We start from the raw sequence: 23,920 nt of genomic DNA, 5'->3' as shown, positions 1-23,920 counted from the left end.
AAACATGTAACTGAGCATGCTCAATGGTGAGAACATTTAGTACTTTACATAATGAGTTATTTATATCTTTAAAAATCCACACCAAGCACTATGAACACTAGGAATCGTGCCTGGAGGTAAGCCGAACATTTGCCACAGCTGACTGAAAAAATAATACACTATATAAATCATGGGTAACAAAGTGATGAGTCTCCGAAAAACTGCCTGGTCTTCAAAGCACTGAATGTTAGATGATAGAAAGGCATCTAGCTATTTCTTTTTTTTTTTTAAAGCAATTGGGGTTAAGTAACTTGCCTAAGGTTACACGGCCAGTTTTTTTGTGTGGGTGTTAAGTATCTGAGGCCAGAACCGATCCCAGTTCCTCCCGACTCGGGGGCCAGTGCTCTTACTCACTGCGCCACCTGGCCACCCCCTAGCTATTTCTTAAACCAACTTTTTATCAAAATGGGGTAAAAGAAGATGAAAAGAAGTAAAGGAAAACTAGAGCTAATAAATGGAATTCAGCAAGGGCAGTGTGGTGAAAGTGGAAGGAACATGAGAGATAAGACCCAGAAAACCTAGTCCAAATCCTGGCCCTACCAGTGACTCATGACATCAACAAGAGGAAGTCATTTCCTTTCCCAACATCCAACTTCCTCATCTATACCATGAGAGGACAGCTATAGATCACTTTCCCAAACTAATTTAACCATACTTTGGAACACAAAGAATCCAGAAATTCTCATCTGGAAAGCTGGTAATACACCAAAAAGCTCAGAAAATTTGGGAACAAAATAAAGACAATGGGGGACACAATGTTGTATGTTTTTGCTGAAACTGAGGGGGGAACTGTATTATCAGATATAAAGTGAGATGATAGAGGGTATATGCCAGACATGGGGCTGTGGTGGGGAATGCATATGTTTCATTTATGCCATTAGAGAGCAGTCTATGGCACAAATGCAGAAAGATGATTTGGTATGGGATGGTATAGGCTAAGTGTCAAACACTGGGTAATGTTAGAGAATATCTACACAATACAGAAGTAGAGGACAGGAGGGAATTTGTTATGTGTCAGACATGAACAGTACGAGGGGACTCCATGCTCCACATAAGACACAGAATTTGTTTGGCAGAAGGGGAGGATGAAGATGGGACATAATGGGATGTAAGGAATAGGGGAAGATGATAATGGTTTGTGTGGGATGGGTACTCAGACGAAGGAAGTGGGAAGGGCAGAGTAGACTGAATGGAGTCACAGTGTGAGGTGGCTGGGATCTGAGCTACAGCATGCACAGAGAGCATCAATTTCACACTCAAGGCAAAATGAGGAGATTCTGACTTCACAGGTTCCTCCTCACAAACTGAGCACTTGCATAGTTGCTACTCTCCAGCTAATATGGGTTTACTTTAATATGGGTTTTATCCTTAATGGTCCATGCTCCTGCCTCCTGCCAGTCTTTCCTAGAACCATAATTCCTTCAGAGCACCTATCTATTCACATGTGGCAGAAGAGCAGGGTTCTGAGTTCAGTTTGGAAATGCTTTTCTAAGGAGAAATTTCAAGGCACATGGTACCTACTAATTCAATGGTTCCTCCCTGATCAAGAACTCAGAAATTCCTTTATCCAATTATAATCTCCTATTCTGGCTACGCTTTTCTTAACCTATACTTCATCCTTAACTGACCTTCCAATCCCTCCTCCCTGGAGTACTTTGCCAGGCCATCATCTCTTCTCTGACCATTCTTTATTCCCTTCCCAATCCAGACATTTCAGAGGGTTCAACATCATCTTATCCTCTACTCTCAAGTCCTTCGGTCCCTTGTGTATCTCTACTCATGTCTTGCCTAACTCCAACCTTGAATTACTTTTACCGTCTCCTTCCTCCAGAATAGGAGAAATGGAGCCAGAAAAAGTCAAGTAAGCAAGCTTACCAGGGCTATTATGCTAATCTCATCAGGACCCTCCATACACCAAGGCAGTTCTTTTACTCATTCCTAATTAAGTCTCCATCCCACTTACTGCAGAGGCTGTTCTAAACCTCCCCTTTTCTCCCAAGATTCCTACAGAACCTCCACACTCTGCCTCTTAAGTAAGAACCATACCTCATACTTCACTGAAAAAAACAAAATGAAGGCTATTTATGATAACCTTCCTCTCCATCTCACAACTCTCTGACATATCCCCAATTATTTCCACCTTTACTCCAAGTTCTTACAAAGTGACCACTTTTGTCAATCAGTCGGTAACTATTCATCAAGTACCTATGTTTCAAGTACCGTGCTAAGCACGAAGATACAAAGAAAGGTAAAAACAAAGTCTCTCAAGGAGTTCAGAGTCTAACAGGGGAGAGAACATGCAAACAACTATGCACAAGCAAAGAGTAAACGGGAGACACACAGAAAAAGGAGAGACACTACCATTAAGGGGGAGCCAGGAAAGGCTTCCTATGTAACGTGGGATTTTAGCTGGGGCTTGAAGGAAGCCAGGGAAGTCAAGAGATGCAGATGAGCAGGAAGCACATTCCAGAGACAGTCAGCCGGTGAAAAAGCCCCATCTGGAGATGGAGTATCTTGTGAGACAAACAGCAAGGAGGACGATGTCCCTGGATTGAAGAGTACACTGGGGTGAGTAAGACGCAAGGAGACTGACGAGCTAGCACAGGTCGGGGGAGACAAGGATTTGGTCAAGGAGGTGGCTGCATCAGCAGAGAAGGGGGCAGAGACAAGAGATATTTGAAGGTAAAATCAACACAACTCTCTTGAACTCTACTATCCATCTGGTCAGCTGCCAAATCTTGTCCAATCTAGCCCACAATTTCTCCCACATCAAGTTCTTTGTTTCCACTCACAAAGTTACCTTCCTAGCTCAGGCCTTCATCCCTTCTCACCTGGTCTCTTTCAAGAGCCTCCTAGATGGGTTCCCCGAATCAGGTCTTTCCCCACTCCAATCCATCTTCCACGTGGCCACCAAAGGGATCTTCCAAAATCTAACTAATCTAATCTAATCTAATTTTTCAAAATCATAAAGTCTAACTATTTCAAACTCTAACGGCTCCTACTATCCCTAGGATCCAATGTAGAGTGTTCCAAAAGAATTAAAGCACCTTTAAAGCTTATTAAAGCTTCAGAAAGCACTAAGGTTTTTGGAATACCCTCTACAAAGTCCTCTGCTTGTCATTCAACACTCCTCCAGCCTGGCCCCTTTCTGCCTTTCCAGTCTTTCTACATGTTCCTTCTTCCCACACACCCCTATGGGTGAGCCATCAGTCCAGGTACACTGGCCTACTGTCCACTTCTCCCCCATGATGATCCCTCTCCCATCTTCAGCATCTGCCCTCAGTGCTCTGTTCTTATGAGGGTTATGTGATATGCTGCCATGAGCAGAGGCAGAGTTGTGGATGGCTCCAATGGGGGCAGTCTGGGGAGATGCCCGCCTAGCCAATGCAGATTTTGTGGGCAGAATAGAATCTCTGTGGGCTGAGTGATTTGGGAAAACAATCTGCAAAGCTGCCGTAGGTGTTGGAGAAATGTTCTCAGAGCACCACCACCATGGTAATAATTAGCTCTGTCCTGCCAGGAAAGAAGACAGAGGCAACAAAGTGCCTTATGGCACCAACTTACTCAGGCATCATCACAGGTGCTTTTCTGACTGGCCAACCTCCTTTTCATGACATTTGACTGAAGTTAGTAAAAACTGACTGCATTTATATCAGGCTTTTGATTCATAAAACGAAGGTACTTCAGTTCTAAGGATGAAGGCTAGCTTGAGGAACTCCTCTCTTCAAACAGCACATAAACACCCTCTTTAAGAAAGGGAAAAAATAGATGTGTGAGTAGGCTAACTCAGGCAGAATTGTCTTCTGGGAGCTGAACTTCCAGCTTAAAATTAACTCTTTCCCACTCAGTGTTGGGTTATAAAAAGACCAAGTAAAAGACAAACCTGCCCTTCATGGGAAGGAAATCTGAAAACAGGAATGAGAGTCTTATCTGAGGAAGTGATAAGATTCAGAAGATAAACAGGAAACTCCAGAGCTCCCAGCTCTAGCTCCAGGGCTAGGGGATCCTGGACAAACCATTTAGCCTAGCTTTGTATCCACAGTTTAATCCAAAAAGGGGAATACCAAGATTGCTTACTTCACAGTCTTAGGAAACATGACAACAAATTAAATGATAAATATCCTTAGAGACTTGTAAACCAAAAGCATACCAGAGATCTCAGAGATCATCTATTCACTTTATATAAGGGAAAATGAGTCATCCCAGAAAAGGGAACTGATTTGCCCAAGGTCTCATAGCTAGTTTCAAATTGCTAAAGCAATCCTAAAATAGTCTTAACATGACTTCAAGACCTTAGAACACTTCCATACTTAGATTCTATTTAGTACTCACTGCAGTTCAATAGCTACCAACAAAAACAAGGCTATGGCTCCCACTCGGTGCCCTGTAGCACCTCTCCAAGTACTCTGGAGATTCTGGCTAATGTCTCATACATTTCTGGAAAGACATTATTGTATTTGTTTCAGAAATGAATAGGGAGAAAGTAGTTAGGCAATATAGTGGACAGAGCACTAGTCTTGGAGTTAGGAGGACCTGAGTTCAAATCCAAATATAATAAATTATTATACCAAATGTGCATGTGTGTATACATACATATGTATATACACGTGTATATGCATGCACACATGTGTGTGCATATGCATATATACATGTGTATATATACACACATATATGATAGTTATTATAATTACCTGTTTTGTGACTTTGGACAAGTCACATAACCTCCTTCAAAACAGGGATACAGATACCTGTGTAGCTAACTTCACTTTGAAAACTTGAAAGAACAATTTGTCAGTTATTTTTTTAGTATTATTACTCAGAGGAAGTAACACATCTTCACGGATGTGTTAATTCTTCTGCTGCCCTACTAGACACAAAGACACGTTAAGCCACAGTCTCCAGACAGTGCTATAAATTGACATTCCCAGCCTCAAGTGGAACCCTGGGACTTTGCTAATTACAAAGCAATAAGCCCAGAGAAGGCAAGAACCCTTGAAGTTGCCTCCTTAGGGCAGTTAGGGCTGATTCTAAAAATGAGGATGTCTTGCTTTCAGAGTGGCAACATGCTGCCCCCTCATGGAAATATTTTCATGGATGAAAAGCACACTGGTTGTCCTAGAGCAGAGATCCGTCACCATGGTCGTGTAGTACCCCAGTCATACTCTGAGTTACCTCAAGGGATATCATGAAATTCACAAAACAAAATTATATTCACTTATTTTTTTTAAGTGAGAGTAGCACTTTTTTGGCTGAAGGTTGCAAAAATCATTTATTTCAAAAAATATGAATGTCTGATGAGGAATTACAGTATAACTACACTGTCACAGCTCCAACACTGGCTTTGGCATCTCTCCCTACTCTACTGAAACTGCTCTGAAACTCCCAATGACTAACCTTCTAAACCTCAAATCCAATGGCTTTCTCTCAAACCTAACTGCTACATTTCTTTGCAACATTTGACAATACTGAGCATCTCCTCCTCTTACCTGCTCCCTCACAGATATCCTAACTCCCTTACTGTTCCTTCTGTCTCCTTCATGGGCTCTTCCTCTTCAACTTCCAACCTCCCAAAGGTTTGTCCTTGGTCCTCTTCTCTTAATTCTCCTTCCCTTCATAATATCATCACTCATTCTCATGGCTTGTGTTCCCAAATCTTTATCTCCACACCCACCCTCTGCCTCCCTTTACCTCTAGTGTTACATTTCCAACTGTCCAAAGGACATCTCCACTTGGATGTTCCATCAACACCTCAAACTCAGAATGTCCAAAACAGAAATAATCTTTCCCAAACCTGCCCCTGCCCTCACTTCTCCAATTGTGTTGATAGTTCTACTAGTCATTCAAATGATTAAACCTCAGAATCATCTCTAAGTTACAAAGAGCTGGGCTCATATTCCACATCTGATATTTATATGCTCTGTGGTTGCAGACAAGTCCCTTCATCATGGTAAGCCTCAATTACCTCATTTGTAAAATAGGGATAATACCACTTCTAGTACCTATGTCACAGGTTTACCGTGAAGATCAAATGAAATAACATAAATCCCTTTAAAACTTTAAAGTACTACATGAATATCAGTAATTTCTGCAATTATTCTTTTTTCAAATATGACAGGCAATTATTTGCTTCAAATAATTGAGAAGCACTTGTTAGGCACCTACTGTAAATCAAGTGTTCTATTAGGCACTGTGACATATATAATGACAGAATAAATAATTTTTTAAAAAAATACAAAGTAGTTAAATATAGGAGACTCTGAGAAGGAGAGCATCAACAGCTAGGGAGGTCAGGAAAGTCTTCGTGTTTGAACTGTGTCTTGAAATACAAAAGGGATTCCAGGAGGTGAAGGTGAAAAGATAATACATTCCAAGCATGTGAAAAAGCAAGTGCAAACACAATGAGCCAGAACAAGGAGTGTCAAGTCTGAGGTACAAAAAGCAGGCCAGTTTGGCTGGATAGCAGAGTGTGGGAGGGAAACAATGTACAATGAGATTGGAAAATAGGTTAGAACCAAAGAGTGAAAGACTGAAAACTAAACAGAGTTCACTCTTTCTCCCAGAGGCAAATGAAGTCACTGAAGTTTATTATAAGGGAATGACATGGTCAGATCTGAGCTTAAAGATAATCAGTTCAGTAGCAATGTGGAGAATGACCTTGAGGCAGGGAGGTCAATTAGGAGGCTGTTGCAATAATCCAACTGAGAGGTGGTAAAGAGCCTAAACTAAAGTGGCGGCTGTGTAAGGAAAGGGATAAAATTCAAAAGATGTTGTAAAGGTAGGAAAAAATAAGACTTGGCAATTGACTGGATATGTATGGAGTGAGGAATGAGAAGTCCAGATTAGGATCAAGTTTATGAACCTGAAATACCATAAAAATAGTATCATTCAAAACAGATAGAAAAGTTTGGAAGAGGGTGACACTTGGCGGGAAGGGGGGGGCAGGGAACCACATGTCAAGAATGAGTCCTGTTCTGGACATGTTGAGTTTGAAGTATCCCTGGGACAGTCAGTTTGAAATGTCCAATAGACAAGTAGTGATGTGGGATAGGAGCTGGGGAGACATGGGAGCTGGATACAGAGATCTGCATAGACAGGATCATTAAACCTATGTGACCTTATAAAGTCACTGAAAAAGAGGGCAGGAGAGAAAAGAGGAGAAGGGGAGGGGAGAGTACAGGGCAGAGAGTTAGGAAACCATCACAGTTTAGGGATATAATAATTCATCCTTTCTTTCCCGTTCTCATCACCCCAGTTAAGCACTGATCACCTCTTCCCTCGACCTCTGGACTTGACTTTTAAAGATCTCCCTTTAAAATCTCCCTGACTCCAGGGTCTCCCCACTACTAATCCATTCTTTACACCAAATACTCACATAATGTTTTGAATAATCCCTTCTGAACAAGGCACTTTCTTGCTCAAAAGCTTAGGGATCCCTCAATGCCTACCAAATAAAGTAGGCTCCTCAGCTTGGCATTCAAAGCCCTCTACAATCTAGACCCGCTTGTCCTTACTTCACTACATTCTAAGCACTCAATTATTCATCATCCACCATTCTTATCTTTCCCTCTGTCATCTCTATGCCTTTGCTCAAGCCATCTGGCAAAGCCTAAAAATGGACTTCCCAAACTCCCATGGCTACTGTTGAAATCTTTAACCCCTTCAAAGCCTACTCCATCATGCTTTCCCTGATCTCCCTAAGTACAAGTAATAGCTCCCTCCACAAATTTCTCAGAGCACACTGTATGGGCCTCTCTAGCACTCAGCACAAAGGCTAGCACATGAGAGACAATGAATAATTGCTCACTGACTGACTGACAGATTTTGCACTCATCTTCTCATTTGCATTAGAGCTGTGCTTTCAAAGATCCCAAACTACTCAGGACTTGCAAAAGCCTACCTTTTCAATATTAACATTCCACTAGTAGTTCTATATGGATGTAAATTGTGAATACAACCATCTCAGAAGAATCAGAAAGTTTAAACTCAAAATTCTCCGATCAGTATTGAGGACCCTCAATAATCTGATACCACCAGTCCTTTTCAGCACTTCCTCTGATATTCCTCCTCCATGAAACTACTTTCCAGCCAAATCTGATCACTCCTTTTCCCTGAGCTTTCCTTCCTTGGCACTTCCCAGACTAAAAACCAACTCCCCCCACCCCTTTAGCCTCAAATAACACTTTATTTGACTGTTCTCTCACACCTTTGTCAAAAAATACTGAATATCAATAATCTGTTGGTTTTCTGCACACTACCTAGACTTTAAATGCCATGACAGCAAGAACCATCATTTTTTCATCTTTGTATACCTAGAATCCAGAATAGGATGATGCTTATAGGAAGCATCTGATTTGAATTCAATGACCACCCAGTAGCCCCCCACTAGCCATGTGAACACTTCTCAATTGTATTATCTGCTTTAGAAAATATAAATATCCTGGGACAGCTAGGTGGTGCAGTGAATAGAGCACCGGCCCTGGAGTCAGGAGGACCTGAGTTCAAATTCTACCTCAGACACTTAACATATACTAGCCATGTGACCTTGGGCAAGTCACTTAACCCCAACTGCCCTACCTTCCCCCCTCCAAAAAGCAAAAAAAAAAAAAAAAAGTGAAATAAGAAAATATAAATATCCTTGAGGAGGGAGAGGGGAGGGAAAGAAAATTTAAAACTTATGGAAGTGAATGCTGAAAATTAAAAATAAATAATTCAACAAATTAGGGGGGAAAATTTTTTTAAAAAGAAAGAAAAAAATATAAATATCCCTTTCTCCCTTCCTACTGCCCCAGGGTAGGCTTCTTCTCTATCTGAAATTTCAGCCTCTTTATTTGGGGTGCCTGCCAGCAGGACAGCACTACTTGAACTGCGGCAGGACTTGAAAACATAACATTGTTAGCTTCCCTTCCTTTCTCTTCCTAACTGGAGGAAAATGCTCAAGGAAGACTAACAGAATCTTAACAAGTCAGCTATGGCTCATACCCAGTTTGGTGTCCTAAAACCAGAGACTAGGATTTAAAATAACAACAAAGGGCAGTCAAAAAACTTAAGTAGGGGGGTAGTGAATGGCACAGTGAATAGAGCACCAGTGCTGGAGTCAGGAGGACCCAAGTTCAAATCTGGCCTCAGATACTTAACACAAAACTAGCCGTGTGACCTTGGGCAAGTTACTTAACCCCAATTGCCTTACCTTCCCTCCTCCAAAAAGCAACAACAAAAAAAAGAAACGTAAGTATGTTCTCCTTAGGCTAAATCCCCAAATTCCACAAAGGGTCCTGGGATTCTGAATAGAAGGGGAACTTTGGCACCATTTCCTAAGCAACTAATATATGTAAGGTCTTGTGCCAGCACTACAAAGGCTATAATAAAGTTGAATAAGACAAAATTTCTTTTTTTTTAAGAGTTTATATTCTATTATAATGAATGGTACATGGACAGAAAAAAATAATAAGGCAGATTACAATAAAATACAAACAAAATACTATGAAGATTCAAAAGAACACTTATGACAAGAAGGCAGGAAAGAAAGGGGATGATCAGGCAATAAGATGGTACCTGCACTGAGCCTTGAAGAATGAAGAGAATTTTTAAAAGCAAATTGATAGGTCATGTGAGCAACAACGTGGCAGGCTAGACACTTTCTCCAGTCCTCACAGAAAGTATGAACAACATAAAAAGCTATTTCAACTAGCAATTTCCATAGTCCAGGACACCAAGAATTCAAAACAGATTTTAAAATCCAGAAACCAAGTGACCCTCCCTGACACTGAGTTCCCTCAGTACTTCTCTCTTCTACCTCCTACATTATTAGCAGTGAACATGCACTAGAAGACCCAAGGACATGACACAGGCTTACATCAAAACCTAACCCTACACCTGGTTCCCCCCTACCAGTACCATAAAGACCCTGGGACAGGCTGTAGAAATTTTCTTGGGTCTTGACAGCAGCTTAGCTACAGCCCTTAAGAAGCAAAAGCCTTCGAGGGACTGCAACCTGGAAGCACTAATGCTGCATAGTTCTGAACTGCTGGCAGCTCTAAACTACTGGTGCTAGGGAAAGCAGGTTCTGAACTGCCAGTGTGAGCCAAAGAACTAAGAAACAGAGGGAATGGGAAAGGTTACCAGGTCATAACACTGTATGTGTAAGGAGCTGTGCAGCACTCCATGAAGCCTGAGGGAAGAGTACAACATCCAGCTGGGGTGAGTTCTGATCAACCAAAAGTCAGCTGGGGCAGAGACCTATGCTGGTGAACCATAAACTTCCCAGTGTGGGAGGAGGCTGACACACTTTGAGATCTAGTTTCCAAGGAGGTCATAATCAGAGGTGAGGGAGTAAGAAGTGAACAAAGAAAATAAGGGAGGGAAAAAAAAAAAGACTAAAAGTATCAAAGACTCCAGAAAGCAGAAATATCAAAGACCTTGATAAACAGATAAATCAGCAGGAAAAACAGCAACAGAAGAAAATATAGCCTACAAAACTAGTAAATGAGTCTAGGTATCTATGAACACTGCAGAATGAAGGAAAATTATCCCACACTTGACAAAAACAGAAGAAGGCCTCTGTGGAAGTTGAAAAGAACATGAAACCACAATAATACTGTTCCTGAGTAATTTAAAAGAGAAATGAGAATTATAAGAGCAGAATTATGTCCCACACAGCAAAAACAATGGGCAGAATAGAAGAGCTTGAATCTGCAATGGCAAGTTTCACCAAAAAAAAAAAAAAAAGAGAGAAAACAACGGATTGGGAATGCAAATAAACAAAAGTAAAAGACGAGAGAAGAGAATCAAAAAACAAGAACATTAAAAGAAAATGTGCTCATTCTGCAAGCAAAATATATAGATCTCGAAACACGATGAATAGAGACAACCTAAGGATCATAGATCTCCCAAAACAATATTACAGACCAAAAAAAAATGGGTAAAAGACTTATCCTTAACCAAACAAGAGACAGAAGCAATTACAAAAGATAAAAGACGTAAATTTGATTACTTAAAACTGAAAAGCTTTTGCATAGACAACACTAATACATTGAGGGAAAAAGTTTTTGTTTCAAATTTCTCTGATAAGGGCTTGGTATCTAACATATATAAACAATTAATAAATATATATGAGACTAATAGCCATTCCCTAATAAATAAATGGTCAAAGGATATGAACCAGTAGTTCTAAAAAGAACTGCAAAGTATCCACAACCACATAAAAAAATGCTCCAAATCACTAATAATAAGAGAAATGCAAACCAAAATAACTCTAAGGTTTTACCTCACCCTACAAACTGGCTAAAATGAGAAAAAAAATGGCATCAGTAACTGTGTAATGAATTGTGGGAAGAAAGGCACACTACTACATTGTTGGTAGCATTGCGAAATGATATAACTATTTTGGAAAGCAATTTCTAAAATGTCCACATCCTCTTTAAACCAGAGATTCTACTAGTGGGCCAAGGAATCCATCAATAAGAAAAAAAGTCCCCATATAGTCCAAAATATTTGCAGCAACACTTTCTGTAATGGCAAAGAAGTGAAAACAAAGTAGATGCCCACTGATTGGGAAAAAGATTAACAAATTGTTGTACATGAGTGTGATAGAATATTACTGTGCTGTAAGAAATTATGCATGTGATGAATACAAAGAAGTATGCAAAGATCTACATGAGTATATGGAGATTGAAGTAAACAGAGCCAAGAAAACAATATACATAACAGCTACAATGTAAATGAAAAGAACAATGACATATAAAAAAAAGGAAATGAAACAAAATTATAAAGATCAAGCTGGACTCAAATGGAGATGAAAAGACACCTCCAATACACCCCTCTACGGTGGTAAAAGGTCCACAGGTGTTTTGGAACTTGCTCAATGTATCAATCAGTTATGCTAGTTTTTTTTTTTCCTCTCTAGAAAACAAAAACCACTATATGTCACATGGGCTGGCTCTCAAAGTGGGGGAGGGGGAGGGATATATACCATGTTTCCCCGATAATAAGACCTATCCCGAAAATAAGCCCTCCCCTTACTCTGTAAGATTCCTCTAAAATAAGCCCTCCCCCGAAAATAAGCCCTATTGAGATTGCTACTGTAGTGAAGGTGATCCCCTGCGCTACACGCTACATTACGGTACCCTCTGTATGCACCATCCCCCCCCCCAGTGAAACGCACGCCGCGCTCCGAGCTGCATCCAATCAGAGGTGCAGCAGTGAGCGCGTCATCCTGTTCTTTATTGAATTCATTATTGAATAAAGGTACATTTTTTTGTTCACATTTACCTGTTTATTAAAATTGCTGTCAATGTTCATTAAAATAAGCCCTCCCCTGAAAATAAGCCCTCTGGTGTTTTTCTGTCCAAAAAAATAATAAGACAGTGTCTTATTATCGGGGAAACACGGTAGTATACTATGGTGATGCAAGAAACAAAAAGCATCAATTTAAAAAAAAAATTTTTTTTAAAAAGCAATTCAAGGGGAGGCTAGGTGATGCGGTGAATAGAGCACCAGCCCTGGAGTCAGAAGGACCTGAGTTAAAATCCAGCCTCAGACACTTAACACTTACTAGCTATGTGACCTTGGGCAAGTCACTTAACCCCAACTGCCCTCCAAAAAGCAAAAAAAAAACAAAACAATTCAATCTCTAAGCGTTACCCCAAAGCTCAACTAGTCCTCCAACAAATTTCCCAAAATTTCTTCAAGTTTGCCTTTGGAACCATACAAATATCCAATCTATTACCTTTATCACATAAACACTTCTTTTATATTCCAACAGCAAATTAGCTTCATCCCAAAACTTTGCATCTTTCCCTATTATGTTAGTGTTGCTCCAAGTAGCAAAGGGAACAGATGCTATGCAAAATGTTTCTCATATATTTCAAGCTCCAGAGACTACCAATTTTTTTCTCCAGTCCTTTGAAATTCTGCTGAAAGGGCTTTTGCTAGATTGTCAAGGAGCACTGCTCTCCTCTACCTATGCTGCCTTCTTCATTCCTAAAATTATTCCCAGAGCTTGGAGGAAAGCAGCCATATGATGGAAGTGTCAGTTTAATTCCCAATAAACAGATCACTCTCACCAGTGACAGGCAAGTGACAAGAGCCAGCTCACTACAGAACAAAGTCACAAAGCTGAGACAAATGACACGAGCAGTCAAAATGTAGCCTGTACCATGGTGCAGATTCAGACAATTTAATAACCACAAACAAAAAACAGGAATCAATCTTCTCCCAAGCCAGATAAGAAGCCAGCTGGAAGCATGTGGAATGTTGCTTGCTATCAATATGCTACAGTATCACACAGGACCCTGAGCCAGACAGAAAAGAAATTTGATATCAGTATTGCCTAAAAAATGTATTATGGGGATAAGAGATATATTCTTGCATTCTCCCCTCCATCCAAAGAACATAAACACAAGTGAAATTTAATTCCCAACTGAATCCAAATCATGGTAGAGGAGACTGAAGTTACTAAAAACAATCATCCAGGCTCACTTAGCTCTCTGCCTTGTTCAATAAATAATGACATTTACATAGTGCTTAAAATTTGCTAAACACTTAACATAGATTATCTCATGTGAGCCTCACAGTGACCCTGTAAAGCAGACAGTATAAGAAGTATTATCCCTTTTGGAGAAAAGAGAAAATTGAGACTAATTGAGATACTAAGTGACTTGGTCATGGTCACAGGACTGGTAAGTGTCAGAGGTGGAATTTAAATCTCTACACATTCCTCACCAAGTCTAATACTCTTCCAAGTCTTCTAAGTCTAATTCAATTCACTACGTCACACTGCTTCTTTTAGAAATGACACTAATAAATGGGAGCCTGTCCAAAGAAGGAAGACACTACAGTCTTCCTGGAGAGATCCTACTGAAGGTCCTAGAGATATTTAGCTTGAAAGAGAGAAGGCTTACATAGGCCAGGAACACCATCTCCAAGTATTTAAAGGCTTGACCCCAGGGAGTAGAAATAAATAGTGAAAGATTCACAAAGGCAGATTGCAGTTCAACGATAAAAAAAAAAAAACTTAACAATCAGAGGCATTAAAAAGAGCAATGGACGGCCTCAGGTTCCCCCTCATTAAGCAGAACCTACACACACTTGCTGAAGATATTACAAAAAGGATATGGGTCAGATAGCAGCTGGACTAGATGGCCCTTGAGTTCTTTTCCAATCTTTCTACAGTAGTTACACAGCTGGTGTAAGCTATAGCCCAATAAGGCATCTGTCTTCTGCAAGTATGTATGAAGTGATGTGAACCAACAGATCTCTAACAAATAATGTCATTACATATAAGAGAGTTCAGATAAAAAGCATGGAGAGGCTAGAAGTGGAGAAAAGGAACCGGACTTCACATACCATTGTAACATTATAACTTTTCCACATTGAAACCTCTTTTACACTGTGGGGAGACAAAGCTGGCTAAACTGTTCTAAAGACATACTACGTCTGAGGTTACAGATGTGGGTTGGTTTTCTTAATCTATCAGAAAAACCCCAATGTTTCTGAACTGATCAAGGACAAAACAAAATAAATCATCTCTCAAAGACGACATTCATCAACACTGGGTCTTTGTTACTGTTGTGAGTCAGTGGTTCCAGTTGTCTCCAACTCTTCATGACCCCATGTGGGGTTTTCTTGGCAAAGATACCAGAGTGGTTTTGCCATTTCCTTCTCTAGTTCATTTTACTGATGAAGAAACTGAGGCAAACAGGGTTAAGTGAATTGCCTAGGATGACAGCTAGTGTCTAGGGCTGGATTTGAACTCAGGTCTTCCTGATTCCAGGCCCAGCACTCCAGGCCCACTGTGCCACTTACTGCACCTACACTGGGCCTTACTAAGCAATAAACTAAGTTCTGTTGAGGGGTAGAAGACATGTTCTGTGGAACACCTCCATGAGATTAAATTTGCCCCTCTAAAGGCCTCAGTGGAAATGGAGCTTATTCCAAAGACAAAGGACTACAACCACCACTCCAAGTTTAGTCCTGAAGGCATATGTGAATTAAGATCCAAAGTACACAAGCTTATAAAAAATAACATAGCATTTTCGCCACCTAGTGGTCAGTAACAGTGGCCCATCAGTCAAAATAGACATCATTGACTTTCTCCCAAGACATTTCTGTCGCCATTCTCATCACCTGATGTAAACCTACCAAAATCCTGAGAAATCAACGTACACAGAACTTGGTGATTTCTTTCTTCCTATTAATGATTACAGCTCACATATTTTTATAGCACTTTGCAATTGACAAAGTATTTTTTTCACAACAACCATTTGAGGTGGGTTTATTATACCCATTTTAAAAAGGTGAAGGAAAACTGGGAGAGATTAGTGATCTGTCTGAGGACATACAGGCTACAAGTAGTAAAAATAAGACTTGAAACCACTTTTCCCCCAAATCTTAACACTCTTTTCACTACTCAGGCCACATTTTATGAGCCATCCTCATGATGATGTCACACCTAAGGCTCCTGATCTGAAAGCCCAACCAGTCACATACAGAGGAGCTGAGTGTCAGACTGGACAAAACAGGACAACAGAAAGGAGGGAAAGGAGAGTTGACCAACTCTCGTTTTGCTTTTGGAAACTACAAATGACAGACAATGAATAATGGAGATTGTTGTACATCTTCTTTTCTCACCTCCTCACTCCCCTCCCCTCTGAACTGAGGACCTAGTCACATCCATGACTGATGATATAAAGCCTATTGAAGGTGAACTCCCTCTCCTCTCCTTCTCAAAAACCCATACTATCACCTTCCACTCTTTCCTTTTTCACTCCAGTCGCAGGAGTAGAGGTGGCCCTCCTCCTCACCACAGCCCTGTGATCTCATCCCTATCTTCTCCAAAAATTGTCCCTCCTGTCACCCACCCACCAATCTCCACTCTCTGCCTCTCTACAAACACAACCATTTCTCCTCCATCCTTAAAGACCCTCCTCTCACCTCTTGCTGGCATGCTTGCATTCACACTCTCACTGTCTCTCTCTCTCTCTCATAAAATCCCAGAAAAAGCTGTCCAGCCTCTTTGCTTCTACTTCCTCTGCTCTGGCTCACTTCCCAGTCCTTTGCAGGCTGGCTTCTGACCTCATGGCTACCAATAAGCTTTTAATGGCCTGTTTTCAATCTTCATTCTTTTCAACCTCTTTGCAACATCTCTCTCCCCTGGATATTCTTCTGAGTGTTTGGGATTCTCACTCTCCTGGTTTTCCTCCTACCTATCTGACATCTCCTTCTCAGTTTCCTTGCTAGATCCTTCTCCAGATCACACCCCCTATCTGTGGGGGTGTCCAAAGGCTCTGCACTGGGCTCTCTCCATACCACTCCTGGCAACCTCATAAATTTCCCATTCCCAACTGTCACAGTTGACTTTCAAACTGGATGTCCTGTAAGCATCTCCAGCACATGTGCCAAACTGAATGCTCCCCCATCCCTGCCACACAATCCTTTTCTGAAAAAAGAATTCAGAAAAGACTCTACCTCAGTGTTACTGTCATCCTTAGCTCTTCACATTCACTTACTTCTCATATCCAATCTTTTGTTAAGTCTTTCACCACCTTTCCCACACCCATGTCCTTTACTCATATAGGTAACTACACTAGCTCAGGGCCTCATCACCTCTTACCTGGACTACTACAGAGCCTCCTAACTAGACTCCCAGACTCACCCTACTCCAATCTAACATCCACAGAGCTACTAGTGATTTTTCTTAAGTACAGATCTGACCATCCCTTACTCAATAAACACCAATGGCTCCCTGTTGTCTCTAAGATTAAAAAAACTTCTCTGTTTGGCTTTTAATGTTCTTCATAATCTGTTCCCAAACGTCATTTCCAGGTCTAATCTACTCCCTTTCCTACATTCTAAGGTCTAGTCAAAACAGCCTTCTTGTTTCTCATACACAACACCGTCTCTCCTGTATCTCCATACCTGTGCACCTGTGCACCAGTTCAATAACTAAAAAGCACTTCCTCCCAATGTCCGGCTCTTATAACCCATCCCTGATTTCCTTCAAAGCTCCACTCAAGCACAACTTTCTAGGTGAAGTCCTTCTGATTCCCCTTAGCTACCCCTTATCCAAATTACCTTGTGTATATATACATAATATATTACACACACATACATGTGGGTTTGCACATACATATTGTGTCTTCCAATACAAAGGCATTTTTGTCTTTCTACCCCCAGGGTCTGTAACAGAAAGCACCCTAGCATACCCAGGATGGCTACTAGCACAGGTTCTTTGATATGCTTTACTAAAGTTAAGTATCTTTAAAGGGGTTAACAATCTTACTTTAATCAAACATATATATCACCTACTTAGTTCAGGGGAAAAAGTCAGCACCCTGAACTTCAGAGAAAATACAAGCAGAAATTACAAGCAGACAAAAAAAAGTACAGACGGAGAAAATAACACAATTCAACAGTCCAACAGACAAGCTGTCTGACCATTATATACATACATAGTTAATTACCAGAGAGAAAAGCACCAACATCTGGGTTTTCAAAGGGGCAGGGGGGCAGGAAGCTCAACAGTTACCTAGAGTCTCATCTGGCCAAATCACACAACTCTTCCCATAAGTGAGCCCCAAAGCAAAACTTCACCTCAAAGTATATATACCCTTCTTCAGGGACAGAGGACATCACAACCTTCAGCGACCCACTGCCTAATTACAAAGCAACAAAAGGTGTGGGCCTTCCTGAAGAACAAGCCTCCCCCCCAATCAAGCCCCTCCTGTTGGGTTCTACTTGAGTCCATTAAGAGGCAGGGAAGATCTTCAAATTCCCTAGGCCTATTAAGGAGCAGAGAAGATTTCCAAATTTCCTTACCATTACAGGGTCTAGTACAGTACCTGGCACATAGTAAAAACTTAATACCTGTTAACCAACTGATGTGATTTCTGAGCCACTGTCGGTAAGATCTGAATGATCACAGGAAATGAAATAAGTACCACAGGACTGAAAAAATGTCCCATTTTTCAAAACAGGAACAGAATAGAATCTGCAAACTCTAAACCTAAGTGCTTGACTCTACATCCTGAGAAAATTCTATAATGGATCATTAAAGAGACAGTTAATGTCTAGAGAAGGAAGTGGTGATTAGGATGAGACAGCACAGCTTCACCAAGAACAGGTTATAGGAGATTAACCTTATTCTTTTTATGTCCAGGTTATTAAGTTAGGGGATCAGTGAGTGCAGGAGACACAGGTTACCTAGGTTTTAGGAGAGTATCTAATAAAGAATCTCATGCTATACTTAAGGAGAAGACAGTGATTTATGGACAATTCAATGGATTTGCAACTGACTGAATGGCCAGACTCAAAGCCTGGATGACCACTTACTGGAGAAGTTGTGTTGGGTTTCTTGCTCAGATATAGGTTAAGACAAGATGGTGTCAGGTCCCTTCCAATTCTGAGATTTTTTTTAGTAACCTTTACATCACAGAGTAGCATTAAGGGGGACTTTAATGAAGAACAGGATGAGGGTTTTTAATGGGGGATAACAGAAATGAACTTCGCAGTAAGAAGCCCAGACTAAGAGGCAAACAGAGGAGTTAAGGGAAAGACAGCAAGGAGAATTGTATCACAGTGTTTATCAGTCTGCTGAGAGGGGGTCAACCATCACCGGAAGAGAAGTACCATGAAAACAGGAAGCCTGGGGTAGAGTGGAGAGCTTAAGGTCTGCAAATATGCAAAATGTCCTGTGTTAGCAGAGGATAATGAGGCAAAGGACACAGGCAGCAGCAATCATGGTAGCCATGGACACAGCTCCTTCTGGGGAGAAACCACCCTCCCTCCAATGGAGTATATCCCTCCCACCCCATGCTAGCATATGATGAAGTCAAATGCCACTAGACCCCTAGTAGTGACCCTAGCAGATACACTAGGAAGGACTTCCTGCCCAAGCACCATTACAACTCCTGATACAATCCCATGGCCTGCAAGATGATCTGCTGACCTCTTAATTCCAATGAACTCATCAGACACTAACTATGAATGAAGTGTCATAGCGACAGTAACCAAACAAAACAGAAAGTACACTGTTTCTCTGAAGACAATTCTGCTCTTTAGCATCAAGGTACCTATCAAAACTAATGGCTTTTTTTTGACCTGGTAAAGGACTCCTCATATTTGCTGGGCAAACAAGTGCTCAATAAATACCACAGAACAGAACAGAAATCCTCTCTGCCAACAGTTATGTCATAAGCTATCTTCCACAACAAGGTCTAAAGACTTAATTGTCACCTATACAGGCTAGTCTCAAGGAAAGCCTCATCAACTTACATTGATAATGCTGAAGGAGTCTGTTGGTCCTGACATCCCACAACTTGACAGTGTTATCTGTACCAGCAGCAGCAATGCATGTACCACTAGGATGGAAGTCCACATAATTGACAAACCTAAAGTAGAAAAAACCACCTTACATTATTATTCTGTGTCTCTGAATTAGGGTCAAGAGATAACATTTCTCAAAGCAATAAAAAGGGATCACACAAAAGTCAGTTTCAGGTCCTTGCCCTACTAGATCTGCACTAAGCACACAGTAAATGCTGGAAAGATTGTTGAAAAAAATTGATGCAATTATTCTACAATGTATCCACAAAATGGACCTATTTTTCTATTAAGTAACTGGTCACAATTTTAAGCCAAAGGGAAAATGGGTTAGGGTTAAGACTAAATTGAGGAGTCTACTAAATATACTGTTTCAATGTTTTTAAAGTCAGACTATAGGCCTCACCACAAAAGCTTCGAGTGTTTTTCTGGCCAATACCCAATAGCCACATTACATTTTGTTTAGTCTAGAGAAGCATTTAGGCCCAAAGGTGTGCAGAAATGTTCCCCCAAACCCTAATTTTTCATCTACTGATCAGGAGAGAGATGTTAGAATTTCACTGAGGAAATCTGCATAGGTATCACTAGTTCAGGTGCTCATATCATAAAAGTTGCCAACCAAAATGACAGAAGATGAGATTATATCAACAATTCTGGACAAGTCACCATTTAAATAAAGTAATCCTTATATTTTGAATATTAAAGTACTAGATAAATGTGAACCATGTATATCATTAACGATTATAATATTGAAAATAATAATATTAAGACAAGCCATGACTATCTGACCATGGAAAATGCATCATAAGCAATTCCTAGAATCAAAAAATTTTAAATCCATGGAATTACAAAATAAGGCAGGTTAAAATACACTTCCCCTTCCAATAAGATTTAATTACATTTGCATGGACTTTTAATATCACAGTTCTCTGTGTTATAAAACTAGAAAAAGGAGCTATCTTAACATTTAAATTGCCCAAGTCAAAACTTTTCTGTTTTTTGTAGGTACTTTGAAGTGATTAAGCCTTATATCTAGTCACTAACATGAAAGCTATAAATCATATCTTTATTTCTTGCTTTCCTTCCCAGTAGAGAGTTTGGTCAGCATCTGTAGAAATTATCAGACATTATTTGTTACACTAATTATTTCCCAAGTATATAACAGCTTTCTGACATCACCTCGTACAAAAATGGCTTTTAAAAATAGGAAGTGAATGGATAGCTGTCAGATTTCACCACTTGTGTTTCATAGGCAGCTAACCAGACAAAATAGACTGGAAAGAAGCTTTGTGAGTGTGAGGTTAGAGGAGGGGCAGGCTCACAGCAGGCTTACCCGCCATGTTCACAAAAGGAATGCACACATTCTCTGCTAGTCTTATCCCACAACTTGACAGTTTTATCATCACTGGCAGACACAATCAGCCTTCCATCAGGAGAGAATCTGAAAATGAAACAAGGCATCATTTTTATACCACCTACTAGGTTAGTCTAGTCGGAGTGAAACAGGTACACAGATGCAGTTGTTAGCTATGCTAGAAGATGGTCTCATTAGAAGAAGGGTGTTGCTTTTATTTAAGATTCAAATCATTTGTTTTCTGCTCCTGCAGGCTCCGGTTGAATCAGACACCATTCCAGCATTTCCCAAAATATTGCACCTGGGACAACATCATTATTCCAGGCAGGCCTAAATTTCAGACATTACTCATTACAGGAATAGAAGCTGCTTCAGAAAATAGTATTAAGTATGAGATCACAAAAAATAACTGCTTTGAAGGGGGCCAATTACCATGCCAAGGAAAGTAGAGTAGGAATTAAGAGATTCATGAGGATGGCAAGATCCCAAGATAAATGCCAAGTAATCTCACTCCTCACCAACATCACAGTGAGGTTCTGCCAGTAGTAAAGTCCCCACAGAGTGATCAATGATCTAACATAACATACTTACTTAAAGCTTTAGCCCATCTCAGGAGTTACCAACACATCTGTCAAACAGATTTTATCACCTTTTCCTTTCATTCAGTCAATAAACATTTCTTTGGTTTTTGTTTTGTTTTTTTGGAGGGGGGAGGCAGAGCAATTGGGGTTACTGACTTGCCAAAGGTCACACAGCTAGAAAGTGTTAAGTGTCTGAGGCCAGATTTGAATTTAGGTCCTCCTGACTCCAAGCCTGGTGGTTCTACTCAATGAGTCACCTAGTTGCCCCACGATAAACATTTCTTAACCACCTACTATGTGCCAGGCTAGAGACATAAAAAGGGGAGATAGTCCCTGCCCTCAAGAAGCCCAAAATCTACTGGACTGTGAGCTAAATCCTTAAATTTTCTCTCTTCAATTCTTTCTTTTGTTTTCTGCATCAATGAGAAAGCATTTTAAGCACTTCCTGATAAAATGTACAGTATAAGTCCAAACAGCTATATTCATTCAACAAAGACTTATTAAATATCTACTGTATGCAGAACACTGCCCTAGGCACTGGAGATGTGACATCATTCCTGCCATAAAATACCTGACAACCCTGTAATGACTGCTAGGAAGTTACTCTCCAAGAGAACATGTGGCAACCCATGCCACAGGAACAACAAAAAATAGCCCACCTGCCTCTGCAGGATCAAATTATTGCATTTTAAATAGGAACCATTTAGGAAAGGAAAACATTGTTCCTGCTTTGGAAAATACAGTACTATAAACAGAGTACAGTATCGATGAGGAAAAGGAATCTCCCATGTCCACAAAAGGGAAATGTGTAAGGAGACAGAGACAAGAAAAAAGACATTAAATACAAAATACATGTTGAAAGGAATAAATAATGAGAAATAATCTGTCTTTAGAATCAAGAGCTGAGAGTGGACAAGAAGATCAATAGCCAGAGGCCCAGCCTGTAATGCTTGAATCCATCATCTCTCGTGTAGCAGGAATAGCATTTGTCCTTTTTGGCTCCTCTAGACTCCTCCCAGAAATAAAACATTATGTACTTCAGGTTCCAAGTTTCATCAGTCTGAGCCACTCTAAGCCAGGGCATCTTGCCTCCTCATGACATCAAGAAGCAAAAGCTCTCAAACCAATATTAGGAATTTTGCCCATCTGGGTTCTTTCACCAATCCTACAAACCCCAGTGTGAAGCCTCCTAAAGGCTGTGTAATCATTTAGCTAACTAGATATCCTACCTTCTTCTTAAGAGGACAGAAAGTGTTACCACTACAATTAAGAATCTACTCCACACGGGCGGCTAGGTGGCACAGTGAATAGAGCACCGGCCCGGGAGTCAGGAGGACCTGAGTTCAAATCCGACCTCAGACACTTAACACTTACTAGCCATGTGACCTTGGGCAAGTCGCTTAACCCCAATTGCCCTCCAAAATGCAAAAAGAAAAAAAAAGAATCTATTCCATCACTACAAAGAACAAAGCACCTCTTGAAAAGTATACAAAGGCAAACCATCTAGTACACAGTCCTTCAAAGTGTTTGAAGACAACCATCATGGTCTCCTTGTCTTCTCTAGGCTAAGTATCCCTCATCTATCAGTTTCTCATGATGTTTTTTTCAAGTCCCCTCCACAAACTGGTGCTCTTCCTCTGAACATGTTCTGATTTGTCAATATTCCTTTAAAAATGTGGTGCCTAGATCTGGACACAATATAATCAGAATTACCTCTAATTAAGAGGTAATTAAGAATAAACTATAGTAAAAAGCCAAAACCAAGAAAGAATATCTATAACTCCATACCACAGGGATAGCCAAGCCATAAGTGCTCAAAGTCAAAGAGGTAGGAGAGGTAAGGGTGGGGTGATGGAGACTAAATTCCCAGCTTACTAGGAAATAAGATCACATACAAGAGTCCAGATTGGATCTAACACCCCACTTCCCATACACACAAAGTTATCTATAAATAGCTATTTTATATATAATGTTTAAAGAAAATTATATATTCCTGCCTTTTCTTCTCATGAAGGATATGACTTACTTGGCACAGCGGACCCAGTTGATGTGTTGGCTGAATGAGAACAAAAATTTCTGGCGGTGCACTGTCCACACTTTTACTGTTTTGTCATCTGAGGCTGTCACCAACGACTGACCATCATTAGAAAAATGGACACTTCTTACAGTTCCTGTGTGAGCTCGGAAAACTGTAGATTCTCCTTTGCTAAACGCAAAAACACCAGGTCATTAATTAAAAGTTTCTTTAGAAATCATTACACAGTACAATGAAAAGCCCTACTGGTTTCCAAGTATATCCCTCTACTATAAATTCAGGTACAAGCATGCTGCCTATCCCAAGACAATGAAGGAACAGGGACCTGAATGGGCCTATGTTTGAGAACATAGCACTAAGAGCCTCCCAATAAACCTCTAATATAATGTTGCAGCTATCACAGTTCCCTTTTTAGAAGTGACTAAACTGAAGTGATATCTAGGTCCTCACACATGAATGAGTGTCAGAGACAACATAGGAATACCCAGGGCTTCCTGACTCCAGCCACTGTTAGTCTGCAGAGCCGATGGCAGGCCCAGCCACATGGCCCATGTCAGAGGAAGAAAAAGAAAACTTGTCAGTGCTCATGTCTCT

At 40.5% G+C, this 23,920-nt stretch overlaps 1 protein-coding gene across 6 annotated transcripts in view; it reads right to left on the bottom strand.

The window, feature by feature from the left end:
• The window catches only part of POC1A (POC1 centriolar protein A), a 253,097-nt gene that overhangs the window by 173,369 nt on the left and 55,808 nt on the right, over positions 1-23,920 (bottom strand). For all 6 annotated transcript variants that reach the window (XM_069095574.1, XM_069095573.1, XM_069095576.1 and 3 more), the window contains 3 exons: positions 23,318-23,497; positions 20,690-20,797; positions 19,309-19,424 (listed from right to left, as the gene is read on the bottom strand). In XM_069095574.1, the coding sequence (XP_068951675.1) occupies positions 19,309-19,424; positions 20,690-20,797; positions 23,318-23,497 (404 nt within the window). The remainder of the gene's footprint in view (positions 1-19,308; positions 19,425-20,689; positions 20,798-23,317; positions 23,498-23,920) is intronic.

Source organism: Petaurus breviceps, unplaced genomic scaffold (assembly GCF_028583685.1).
Source record: "Petaurus breviceps papuanus isolate PSGF00001 unplaced genomic scaffold, PetGlider_PUasm1.0 227, whole genome shotgun sequence".
In the NCBI taxonomy this organism is placed as follows: domain Eukaryota; kingdom Metazoa; phylum Chordata; class Mammalia; order Diprotodontia; family Petauridae; genus Petaurus; species Petaurus breviceps.
The sequence above is the reverse complement of the archived record's forward strand: the minus strand, read 5'-3'. Positions and strand labels throughout refer to the sequence as shown.